The sequence below is a fragment of the Podarcis bocagei genome, assembly GCF_964188305.1.
Source record: "Podarcis bocagei genome assembly, chromosome: 6".
Taxonomy (NCBI): Eukaryota; Metazoa; Chordata; class Lepidosauria; order Squamata; family Lacertidae; genus Podarcis; species Podarcis bocagei.
This window is the reverse complement of record NC_138130.1, coordinates 3989317-4002101: the sequence shown is the minus strand read 5'-3', so window position 1 is coordinate 4002101 and position 12785 is coordinate 3989317. Positions and strand designations below refer to the sequence as shown.

General features: G+C 42.4%; 1 protein-coding gene across 3 annotated transcripts in view; it reads right to left on the bottom strand.

Moving 5' to 3' along the window:
* The window catches only part of TDRD3 (tudor domain containing 3), a 61871-nt gene that overhangs the window by 33182 nt on the left and 15904 nt on the right, over window positions 1-12785 (bottom strand). For all 3 annotated transcript variants that reach the window (XM_081198351.1, XM_081198349.1, XM_081198350.1), the window contains 5 exons: window positions 8847-9007; window positions 5285-5426; window positions 3259-3330; window positions 2138-2287; window positions 621-755 (listed from right to left, as the gene is read on the bottom strand). In XM_081198351.1, coding sequence (XP_081054477.1) covers window positions 621-755; window positions 2138-2287; window positions 3259-3330; window positions 5285-5426; window positions 8847-9007 — 660 coding nt within the window. The remainder of the gene's footprint in view (window positions 1-620; window positions 756-2137; window positions 2288-3258; window positions 3331-5284; window positions 5427-8846; window positions 9008-12785) is intronic.

Sequence of the window (12785 nt, the reverse complement as noted above, 5' to 3'; positions counted from 1 at the left end):
CTTCTGGCGGTTTCGTCACTGCAAGAAGTGAGGTTACAGGGAACCAGGCAGAGGGCCTTCTCAGTAGTGGCACCTGCCCTGTGGAACACTCTCCCATCAAATGTCAAAGAAATAAACAACTATATGACATTTAGAAGACATCTGAAGGCAGCCCTGTTTAGGGAAATTTTAATGATTGGTGTTTTAATGTATTTTTAATCTTTTGTTAGAAGCCGCCCAGAGTGGCGAAACCCAGCTAGATGAGCGAGGTAGAAATAGATGATGATGCTTGTTGTTGTTGATGATGTTGTCACTAAAATCCAGCAATATTTTCATAGTTGAAAAGCTCAACATCCATCTGTATGGGGGGAGAAATCTGGATTATAAGAAACATATCTGCAAAGAGGTTACCTTTCAGCCATGACAATTGGTTTTCAATTTTCTTGCAATTTAACATTTTACTTTAATCAAATATTGAGTTAGGCTGCAATCCTAACTGAAGTGCCCTTCAGTAAGCTCCACAGAATATAACACATAGGAATTGTACTGGTAGTCAAGATGTCTGCATACCTTGCACAAAAACATCCCCTGAACATCCTTCATATAAAATGTTTGAAGGCTTGCTGAGATTCCAGCCTTACCAGTTCTCGATAGACACCTTCATTTTTCCCCTCAGGCTTGATCTTCTCTTTTTGGAACACTTCCCTGATTCGATTCCCTCCTGTACTCACACTGAGATTGCTTCTGGTACTGCCACCTCCTCCAAACGTTTTAGTCTTTAGAGAAGAGATAAGGAAAATAATCTTTCAGTACCACCAGTACTAACTTTCTTTATATAACCACTATGGAAAGCCAGTCTGAAGATACTCATTTTTAGCATTCCTGCAAACAAAATTTTGATTTCTAGCTCCACTTCTGGTCTCTCTAGAAATCACAAAATACTGTAAAAAGGTTTTAACAAGCATAATTGGGGATTATTATTACTATCAAATTTATTACCCAACCTTCACAAACAGCTCCCAGGGTAGGTTACAACAATCTAAAACTCAGAATAAGAAACATGTAAAACAGATTATAGTTACAAGAACAGAGTGGGCTATGAAAACACACATTTCAGGTGTCAAAGGCAAAGAGGTGAAGAAGCCAGACACACCTCTGTGGGGAGAGAATCCCACAACTTATATAAAAAACAACTTAAATCAGAAATTGGAAGGAAGAATATTTCATCACCGATACATTATAGAGATTACATAGGCAGTACGGTTAGGCTTTTAGTTTAAGGGACCTTTTACATTACTAAAACTGCTTGCTTTTATACATAACAAAATGTTTTGGTTCCAAAATATTCTATGTACGAAATAAACCAGTCAAAACATCTACCCTAAGTCTGACATATTTATGTGATTCAATATACATATTCATTTTAATCCTTGGCTAGTGCGATATCTGAACAATCTACTCCTCCTGTATTTCTGGTCTTTCCAAAACAAGCAAGCAAGCAAACAAACACCTGGGTACTGAAATAAGTTACACTGAAACATATGTTTCCAATATCTATCTATCTATCTATCTCTCTTTCTTTCTTTCTTTCTTTCTTTCATACAGTGGTACTTCGGGTTACAGACACTTCAGGTTACAGATGCTTCGGGTTACAGACTCTACTAACCCAGAAATAGTACCTCGGGTTAAGAACTTTGCTTCAGGATGAGAACACAAATCGCGTGGCAGCAGCGGGTGGCTCCATTAGCTAAAGTGGTACCTCAGGTTAAGAACAGTTTCAGGTTAAGAATGGACCTCCAGAATGAATTAAGTTCTTAACCTGAGGTATCACTGTACTCAAGTTTTCTAATTAGCTTAAATAACTATAATCAATGAATATAGAACAATGCATGCTTCTAAACTGATTGGGTGATTTTCTCTTCAGCAGTACTCCATGCCAAATTCCTTTAGAACCCCCTTTCTCCTCACTGGATAATTTATTTTGTGGGAACACAGCAAATACCTTCATATTCATTTCTCCATACAATACCAAGAAGAGAACGCACAGACATTATAGTACCTCCACAAATTACAAATTTACTGTAAATAATAATAATAATAATAATAATAATAATAATAATAATAATAGTAATAATATACTGCAGACCCTCTTTCTAACCTCTTTGCTTTTTGCTACTTCTGCAATAGCAGCTGTTCGCTGTTTTTCAAACTCATCATTGTCCCCGGCAGGTTTCGCTGTGCTTGTCACTTGCAGAGTTTTTCTCCGATCCAGCTCCCTGCTGTCCACTTGAAGCTGAGATACACACTTCTGGAAATGTAAAAGCATATTTAAAAAGCAGCTCCATCTACCATGTATGTCATTTTTAATATAATAGAATCAAATCACAATACAGCCACATGCCAGATTCTAGTTGTGATCTGAACTTCCCAGTCTCTACTACACAGGAAACAAAGACAGATAAATTATAAGAGAGCAATTGTGTTACTCAAGCAGCCCAGCATGATCCCCTGTCTCTTCCTCTCCCTAAAGATCTTTTGGGACTGTGCAGGTTCCAAGAAGTGGACAAGAGGCTCCAGAGGAAGCCTCCCAGTCCAGCCCCACTCAGGTCTTGCTTTGATTAAAGAATCCTCTCTACTGGATGAAGAATGCTCCATTTCTAGACAACCGGTTGGTACCAAATAGCGGAAATTGAAACTTTCTACCCCACAGATCAAGCTGCTTTTAGAATATAGTCTCATTGACATAGGGACGTGCACAAGAAACTGGGTGTGTGTGTTTGTGTGTGTGTGCGCGCACACACTCTAAAAACAAACCAATACTGTACACACAGCTAAGTACAAAGCAGGGGCAAAACTTAAAATGAAAAAGATATCTAACCAAACATTTAACTGCTAAATAGAAAGTATCACGTAGCTGATGTTCCTTGTGGCACTTGAAAGAATGGACTGGGAAAGCACTTGGCCGCCGCTTGAAAGTTCTCAAACATGTAGAAAAGCATTATGTTCAAACTAGTTTCTTACAGTTATATCAATCTGTAAATTAATGCTTAAATATCTTTTTCCTGCACCATATCCTGTTAAACACTAGACTCTAAAGAACACAATGCCAAAGTATTGAAATAAAAAGTCCTATATGTAGCTTTTTTTAAATAAAGCCTCTGGGTATGGGGCGGTATATATATTCAATAAATAATAAGAAATAATAATAAGAAATATTCCAAGATACAACAGAGTCGCTTCTGTTTCAAAGTTTAAACCTATTTTAAAAGCACGTCATACCTGCCCAAAAGGTACAAAGGGAGGAGGTCCACCTTCCGTTCCTATGTTACTTCTGTTGTGTTTCGATAAGCTCTGTGAAATGAAGCAACATTATCATGAACTGGTATTGCCACAGCAATACCCGTCATGCCCTGTATCTACCAACTTACTGATCAACCTTACTAGAAGCACCGGTGTCATGAGAAGAGTGTGAAGGCACAGGAAAGCTTGAAGGAGACAAAGAGAGAAGGCAAACTTTCTAAACAAGCAAATCAACTACCCAGTTTGAATTGGGCATTAAGCTTGTGCTTCTAGAAAGAAATACATATGAAGTCTTTTTACTGAGGAATAGGAAGTTCTATGGATTCAAAGAAATGTAGGGTGGAAACATGCTACACAAACCACAGAACTTCGTGTTTTACACACTGTGTCTTCAACCAGCGCTAGATATCAATTTATTAGGCAGGAAAAAGACCACCTTAGAGGCTGCTCCAGAGGGACTATGCCCTCCCACACCCCAAGATCTTTTACCACGTGACCTGCCTTCTGGGAAGGATCCTGCTTAATATTTTGATAGTGTGATTGCAGTTTTATTAACAGTTCCGTTACTCTGCAAGCTGCCTTGGGAAGATTTACATCATGAAAAGCAGGTTATACATTATTGCAATAAATACCGTATTTTTCGCTCTATAAGACGCACCAGACCACAAGACGCACCTAGTTTTTGGAGGAGGAAAACAAGAAAAAAAATATTCTGAATCTCAGAAGCCAGAACAGCAAGAGGGATCGCTGCGCAGTGAAAGGAGCAATCCCTCTTGCTGTTCTGGCTTCTGGGATAGCTGCACAGCCTGCATTCGCTCCATAAGACACACACACATTTCCCCTTTTTAGGAGGGGAAAAGTGAGTCTTATAGAGCAAAAAATACGGTACATATAATCAGACAAAAACCACTATTCAAGAGATGTACAAGGAGTGTTTGCTAAGTTCTTTCTGAAGTGCCTCAGGAAGGAGACAGGTTTTCCCATAAAGTGAAGAGGCAAAAAGTAGAAAGCCTCAGCAAGGAAATCAGAGAGCTTTATGACATTCACAGTACCACACTGACACTGGATAGAAGGCTGGTATAGAAACGGCCCACCTCCAGTGTGGAACTTTTGCCAGCCCATTTTTCTCAACACCACAGAATGCTAACAAAATGCTAAATTTTCTGGGTTTAAATCAGGGATGGAGAACCCCTCGTGAGCAACCTGACAGCAGTTTAGGGCCAGAGGCAAACATGGATAGAGCAATGGATGCTCTACTTTCCTCTGTACCCTCCCACATTCTGCCCCAGAGACACCATACATCTCTCCACCCAGGCCAGCAAGAAGCATCAGCACAAGGCCACATTCCAGGAGGAAAATAACTTGAGGAGAGTGTGGAGCAGGACTGGTGAAGGCTGTGGTCTGGGGGGATGGTCTTGGGGAGCCCCAGAGGCCAGGTATGGCCCCCCCAAACCTATGATTCCCCATCCCCAGCTTAAATCCTGACCTTTCCATAAAAACATTTTTAATGCACATTACAATGTGACTTAATTAAATGTGCTTTGTAACACAATCACAATGCCTTCATTTTCATATACCTAATAAATAATTTGAAGTTTAACTAATATACCTGAAGGAGCGTCACCCCCATCATTCAGCCCAGACACTGAGGTCCTTCTCTGAGGGTCTTCTGCTGGTTCCCTCATTACAGGGAACCAGGCAGAGGGCCTTCTCAGTAGTGGCAATCTCCCTGGGGAACACCTCAGATGTCAAGGAGATGAAGAATTACACAACTTTTAGAAGACATCTGAAAGCAGCCCTGTATCAGGAGGTTTTTAATGCTTGATATTTTTATTTTTATTTTAGATATGCTGTAAGCTGCCCAGAGTGGCTGGGGGAAACCCAGCTAGATGGATGGGGTATAAATAATAATAAAATTAATTATTATTGTTGTGTTGTTGTTGTTGTTGTTGTTGTTGTTGTTGTTGTTATTCAGCTTAAGGTAGGGAAAAGCATGTTACCTCACCCTTTGCAACTCCCACTTTTCTATAAGATGGTCCACTTCACCTCCAAGAATCACTGTGTTGCTGTCATCCAGAAGGAGGATGCCATTTTTCACTTCCACAATTCCCAGCAGTTTAATTTTCGTTCCAGGAGGAGTGTTCAGACTAAACACAAGAACAAGAGGAACTCCACAAGTATTGACGAAAGTATTATTTCAGTATTTTGTTCTGAATCACCATTACACTGAATCAATTCTAAGTTATTTATTATGTGATACATATTAAATAATTTGGTAGTGTGAAACTACAGTGCATTCTGTTTTAATGCTAAATAGCTATGTGACTTATTTAGGTATCACTAGAAAGGACTCACTGCACTTGGAGATATCTGCATTTGAAGATGTAGTCATGAGAAAACACATGGCCCAGCACTATCACCTTATGCAGGAAGCATAGTAAGAATCCATCTCCATATTGCTTCTGGAAGCACTCACAGAAAACGTGTTTTACTGTACGTTTTTTTCAAAGTGCCTCCATTGTTCAGTGGCAAAATAGGTAAACAAAAAACACATTTTCAGTGCTGCAGCATCTATAGAACATCAATCATTACAATGGTAGTTTTCAACTGTTCACTCATCTGTCAAATTGACAGAATATATTAAGAAAATCAGCTGTCAATCACTTCAGAAACTGAGCTCCGACTAGGGATACTTAGGTGAGAACAAACCCTGTTCCTGGAAATGGAACAGCACACAAAGGAGATATGAGATTCAGATATCTGAATATGGGGCATCTCATGACTGAGACACTTTTACAGTAGCATGTGAGAATTCACAGCCTTGCTACTGGGACCTTGAGGATCCAAAGCATGCAGCCCTCCCAATGAAGAAAAAGGGCTTCAGACATTGGCCAAGCAGCACAGAAAGGAGATAGAGACCCATCACATATCTGTAATCCACCAGCAGCATCAAGACACCTCTAGTACAAGGTGTCATGAGAAATTCCAAATCCCTGTCAAGCATTACTGGATGAAAAAAGATGTTCATTCTACTTTCACCATCTTCATTATAATGTTGGCTCCATACAGACCCTGTTGCATTTTGCGCTGGTCACAGATGAAGGAAGGAGCCCAACTGTGGAGTTTGGTCCTCCATATTCCTAGTCTAGCATCTTATCAGATGTGCTGGTGGTCTAGATCAGGGATAGGCAAACTCCAGCCCTCCAGATGTTTGGGAGTACAATTCCCATCATCCCTGACCCACTGGTCCTGTTAGCTAGGGATGGTGGAAATTGTAACCCCAAACATCTGGAGGGCTGGAGTTTGCCTATGCCTGGTCTAGATATTGCTCAGTCCTGCCCTTTGCCAACAGCTCTATTAAGACAGTTGAGGTGATGCGAATTACTTCCAGATCTCCATGAATACTACAATCATAGTTTATTAACTAACATAATATGTGACAACTTCCATCCTTAAGAAAAAGAGTGCTGAAGTAAAGTCAGCAGGCTCCTTCTGCAGAGCTGCCATTTTGTTCTTGTTCAAAAACTGCAAATGGTACAAGGGTGGTCAGAGCATGTTGCAGTAATACATTGTTTGTTTCCAGGCTCAGTTTAAAGTGTTCTATTAATCCTCAAAATGTGTAAGCAGTCTAGAACCAGGTTACCTTAAGGACTGCCCAAGATCAGCATCTGAGAATCTAAACTCCAGCCAGTCATTAGCAAAATTTTGATCACTGGCACTGCAATCACAGAATTCTGCACTTGAAGAAACTTTCACCCCCCACCCCCCTTTTGGACAGATGCTGAAAATGTTTTAAAGATATTTTGTAGGCAATTTTTGCTTATGTAAAATCTTCTTTTTAAATGCTGAGCTATTTTAAGCTGTGCTTTTACTGTCACTCTATTTTGTTTTCTTTCTAGAAACTGCTTTGAAAAAAATATTTTGACAAGCACAGGTGCAAATAAACTTTATTCTTCACTTAGGTTTTATTTAAAGGACAACTTTTTCCAGAAAGAAACATGTTTCTTTTAAAGAACTAAGATGACAAAACCAGCATTTCACATTTTCAGAAACAAAAACGTTGTCTTTGAAACTATTTAATTAAATAGTATACAATATATTCAAATATAAAATTGAAGATTTGTCCTGTAGGATCTTGCAAAGCTGGACCGATCTTTTGGTACTGGAGTACAACTTCACACTTATTTTTGGATGCCTAACATGCTTTCATCTACAGATAATGAGAAAATGGGCACATGAGCTCTGGGAAGAAATATGGGCAATTAAAGTGAAGCCACAGTGGTTCTTGAATGGTTTTATATTAAAGTAGATCTAAAGGATACATACAACTATGAAACCAAATACCTAATCCTGGCCACCACACTACCTCCAGTGCTGTCTTGTTGCAAGATTTAAGGCAACTGTGTAGATAATATAGGATAAAACAGGAGCATACCTCCTTGACCAACAAAGGACAGAATATCTAATATGGAGGCAGTGTTCCAGTTGTACTGTGGCCTCTAAAGCTGTGGGGGAAAGTTGTGTAAAGACAACAAGTCTTATGATTAATCACAAACTAGCACTAGGGTAAATGTATCTGGGTGCAACCTTGCACAATCTTGCATATCCCTATGTAGTGTAGCTATGAATGTACATGGGGGCGGCAGCTTTCTGTTAGAGAAGCTTCAGGAATGTTGCAGGGCAGTCTTAAATTGGTGCTGGCAGAGGTGCCAACTTGTATAAAATATGGGGGGCAGGTAAGTCCCCCCCTGATGCGGTGCCTGCACACTATTTGAAGGGCAATGTCCATCAACTTTGAGGGCCCCAGCACCCTCAAATATTTTATTTGGGGAAGAAGCCCCCTCAGCCCCTAGAAGTTGGCTCTTACTCACAGAGAAAGGCTTTTGTATAATGTTAAGATATTCTTGATTTTGCTCACCAAGTAATTTCTTAGTGCACAAACTGCTCTGCAATCTCTTTATGGTTTACCATACGTGTAAAGCCAATGAGCTTTGCACATGGCTTCTCATCAAGTCACTAATTCATATGTAGTCTAATCCAGCATACCTATTATGCAATTCATTAGAATTTTTAGTAATGAAATTCCACTCATTTTATTTACACAAGTAATCAGCTGGCCAGATGGCCTTTCAGCTGTTATCACCCTATGTTAAACTCCAGCCGATTACTTGAATGGGTATCATATAGGCACCAATTGCCCAAAGAATCTGAAGGACAGCTTTAACTATAGCTGTGTATAACACGTAACACCCTAAAGTTTTCTATTAAATTAATTTCTTATAAATGTTTTACTTTTACAGTGTACTTCTGTGTTTTCAGCTATTGTAAACCAAGGACCACTATGAGAGATTAGCAGTCAATTTATTCTTGGAGGCATAAACCACAAACAGAAAAAGATATGAAGGATTTCTTCGTATAGGATTATTATTTCTTCACTTCTGGAACAAACGTTTTCTCCTTCAAAAGATATTGTAAACTCAGACATATTCTATATATTGAAATGCCTTTGAGAGTTCTAAAATGTAATGTGCTTTCAGTCAATATAAAGCAAAATAAGTATTGTTTACCTTATTTTGGACATGTAATTATATTCTATTGCAGTGCAGCTTGTGTGTCCATCAGTCATCTGCAAACGCAGCATTCTTGGAGCAGCCTGAGATTCTTCATTATCCTTTGGTGCAGCTATATTGCGTACTTTTTGGATTTGTAGAACACATGGACCTTCTAGCTGTGAAGACCAATGGGAAAATTACTTTAATTAGCTTTGTTCTATTTTGTGTAACTACTATAGGAAATGGTTCTGGTAGGTATTAGGTTACCTAAAAAAACATTTTTAATTATACTTCATTATTATTGTTGCCAGACCAGAGCACTGCCATCATTTCTATGGACACTAGGGTTGGGCGATATCTGGTTTTCAACATCACGATATATCACCAGCTAAACACTGCAATATTTCAATATATCACGATATCTTAAATAAGGCTGGAGCTATGTAGAGGTGAACGTGGTAATGTCCTGACAACTGCTACTACTTATGAGTCTAATTCTAAAACTGATAATTTTTTACTTACCTTTAACATATTGTTACAACTGCTATGTTATAGTGGTACTGTACCAATAATGTTTAAATCAGCACATTTTCTCTAAAATTAAAGCTGTAGAAGTACCGTATTTTTCGCTCTATAAGACGCACCAGACCACAAGACGCACCTAGTTTTTGGAGGAGGAAAACAAGAAGAAAAATATTCTGAATCTCAGAAGCCAAGAAGAGCAAGAGGGATTGCTGCACAGCAAAAGCAGCAATCCCTCTTGCTCTTCTGGCTTCTGTGATAGCCGCACAGCCTGCATTTGCTCCATAAGACGCACACACATTTCCCCTTATTTTTTAGGAGGGAAAAAGTGAGTCTTCTAGAGCATAAAATACGGTAATCAGTAGCATATATCAAAAGTAAGGTGAGAGAATGTTTACTAAAATTTTAATTACATTACTAAACAAGCAAAACACTAATTCAGTGTCACACTTTTAGATATTCAAGTATCCATTGAGTCTTATACATCCCACAAACCAGTTATCTGATTGATGGTAATTTTCTTTTCTAAACCAGGCCAAACCAGAAAGAATGGCTAAAATTTTACAGAACAAAAAATGATTAAATGAAAATTTTTGCAAGGAAAATTTGCATTTCAGCATTCTCTGGCAATAGAGATGCCATTTGTCTCTGAAGAATATATGCTGAACACACTTTCAGAAGGCACACTTGTTCCTGGGATAGCCCAAAACTTCTTTGCATGCACCATCAATATTGGGAAGGATGCCTCATGTGCCGTTCACCATATCAAAGGGCATTCATCAATGTCCACTGTTGGCATAGCCATATAGTTATTTTAGCTCTTTGGTCCTCCACTTGAAATAAACATTTTTTGCCAACCCCTTTTCTATGGAGCATGGTGAGTATTTGGCTCTGTATAAGCAGCAGAGTCCCATGCAAGTCTGTCATCTTCTTTATGGCATCCTGTCTGACAGCCTCAGGAGCCTCCAAGAAATGCAGGTGGAATCTTGGGTCACACAGAGGCTAGACCTATAATGGTTGCAGTAGGCTCACTTTCATTCTTTTCTAACTGTGCACCCAAACTTCACATTTAATATCAATGTATTAATTTGTTATTAATAACAAATGTGTGAGAAACCAAAGGGGCCAGGAGAGAATTGGGAAGAGTTTTAGGGTAGGGTATGGGATTGGAAGAGAAAATGGGGGGGGGGCATAATGAGGGGGAGAGACACAGATGCAGATGGGGGGAAAGGTTCAAAAGGCAGAGCAGAGTGCTTTTTTTCTTTTACTCTGAAGCAACTTGCAAGCCAACAAGCATCTTGAGAGTGTATTTCCCTCCTGCTTGGACTGGTAAGCCGGAAGACTCACAGAGTTAACATGGGGCTGGCTGCATAGGCTGGGTTAATAAGAAACCTGTGGGCTGCTTCTGCCCCAAAAGAAAGGTCACACAACAAACACAGGGGCTCCCCCCCTTTATTCTGAAGCAAGTTGAAAGTCAAGGGGGGGGGTTCTATACACAGCTAACAAAGGGCTCCAGCACCAACAAGGGAGGGGAAAGACAAACACACACACAGAGAGAGACAGACAGAGAGAGATGGAGCAAGGAAGCAAGCAATTTCGAAGGGAAAGAGTTAACAAAGAGAACAGGACAGAGAGCGAGCAGCAGCAGCAGCAGCATCACAGAGTAGTTCCTTGTAAGTGTTGTGCCACAGAGAGACTGAGCATCACTGGAGCAAGGAAGCAAGCAATTTGGAAGAGAAAAACAATCAGGAGGCAGAGGAGACTGTGCAGCGAATGCAGCGATTTTTGCTCAGTCTGTAACCAGTTTTTGTAGCTACCGTATTTTTCGCCCTAAAAGACGCACTTTTCCCCCTCCAAAAATGAAGGGGAAATCTGGGTGCGTCCTATGGGGCGAATGCAGGCTTTCGCTGAAGCCTGGAGAGCGAGAGGGGTCCGTGCGCACTGACCCCTCTCGCTCTCCCGGCTTCAGGAAGCTATCCCAAGTCTTGCAAGCCGGGCGGGATGTCCCGCGGGCTCGCAAGGCTTGCGGGCAGCAGCCTGCACCCAAAAGCTGGGGACAGCGGGGAGGCGCAGAGCCGCCACCCCGCTATTCCCAGACCTGATCTGGAGGCTGGGGGTGGGAGAAGCAAGCCTGCTTCTCCCCCCTCCCCGACCTGATCTGGAGGCTGGGGGTGGGAGAAGCAAGCCTGCTTCTCCCCCCCCCCCCGCCAGCCCCACAACCTCCAGATCAGGTCGGGGAATAGCGGGATGGCGGCGCTCCGCCATCCCCCTATTCCCTGACCTGATCTGGAGGCTGGGGGTGGGAGAAGCAAGCCTGCTTCTCCCCCCCGCCAGCCCCACAACCTCCAGATCAGGTCGGGGAATAGCGGGATGGCAGCGCTCCGCCATCCCCCTATTCCCCGACCTGATCTAGAGGCTGGCGGGCAGAGAAGTAAGCCTGCTTCTCCCCCCCGCCAGCCCCACAAGCTCAGGGGATAGGGGGATGGCGGAGCGCCGCCATCCCGCTATTCCCTGACCTGATCTGGAGGCTGGCGGGGGGAGAAGCAAGCCTGCTTCTCCCCCCGCCAGCCCCACAAGCTCGGGGGATAGCGGGCCAAGCTGTCCCTGAAGGCAGAAGAGGGAGACGGAGCACTCCATCTCCCTCTTCTAGCTTGGGATGGTTGCGCAAAGCCTCTGCAGGGCAGCGCAGTGCGCTGCCCCACAGAGGCTTGGGAGGCTGTCCCTGAAGGCAGAAGAGGGAGACGAAGTGCTCCGTCTCCCTCTTCTAGCTTGGGGATGGCTGCGCAAACCTGGGGGGAAATCAAATTTTTTCCTTTGATTTCCCCCCTCAAAAAATAGGTGCGTCCTATGGGCCGGTGCGTCCTATAGGGCGAAAAATACGGTATTTGTAGTGATGACGGGGAGAGCTAACTGAAAAAGGCAGGAATTTTTGCAGCAGACTATTTTAGCTATTCCAGGGACGCGGGTGGCGCTGTGGGTAAAACCTCAGCGCCTAGGACTTGCCGATCGCATTGTCGATGGTTCGAATCCCCGTGGCAGGGTGAGCTCCCGTCGTTCAGTCCCAGCTCCTGCCCACCTAGCAGTTTGAAAGCACAATTAAGTGCAAGTAGATAAATAGGTACCGCTTTCTAGCGGGAAGGTAAACGGCATTCCGTGTGCTGCTCTGGTGCCAGTTCGCCGGAGCAGCTTCATCACGCTGGCCACCTGACCCGGAAGTGTCTGCGGACAGCGCTGGCTCCCGGCCTCTAGAGTGAGATGAGCGCACAACCCTAGAGTCTGTCAAGACTGGCCCGTACGGGCAGGGGTACCTTTACCTTTACCTTTATTGTAGCTATTAGTAGGGATGGCAAGGAGAGCCAGGGTGGGGGAAGGGGGGGTGCGGGCCGCCCTGTGTGTCACCACTGAGGGGGGTGACAAAATGCCGGGCGGCAC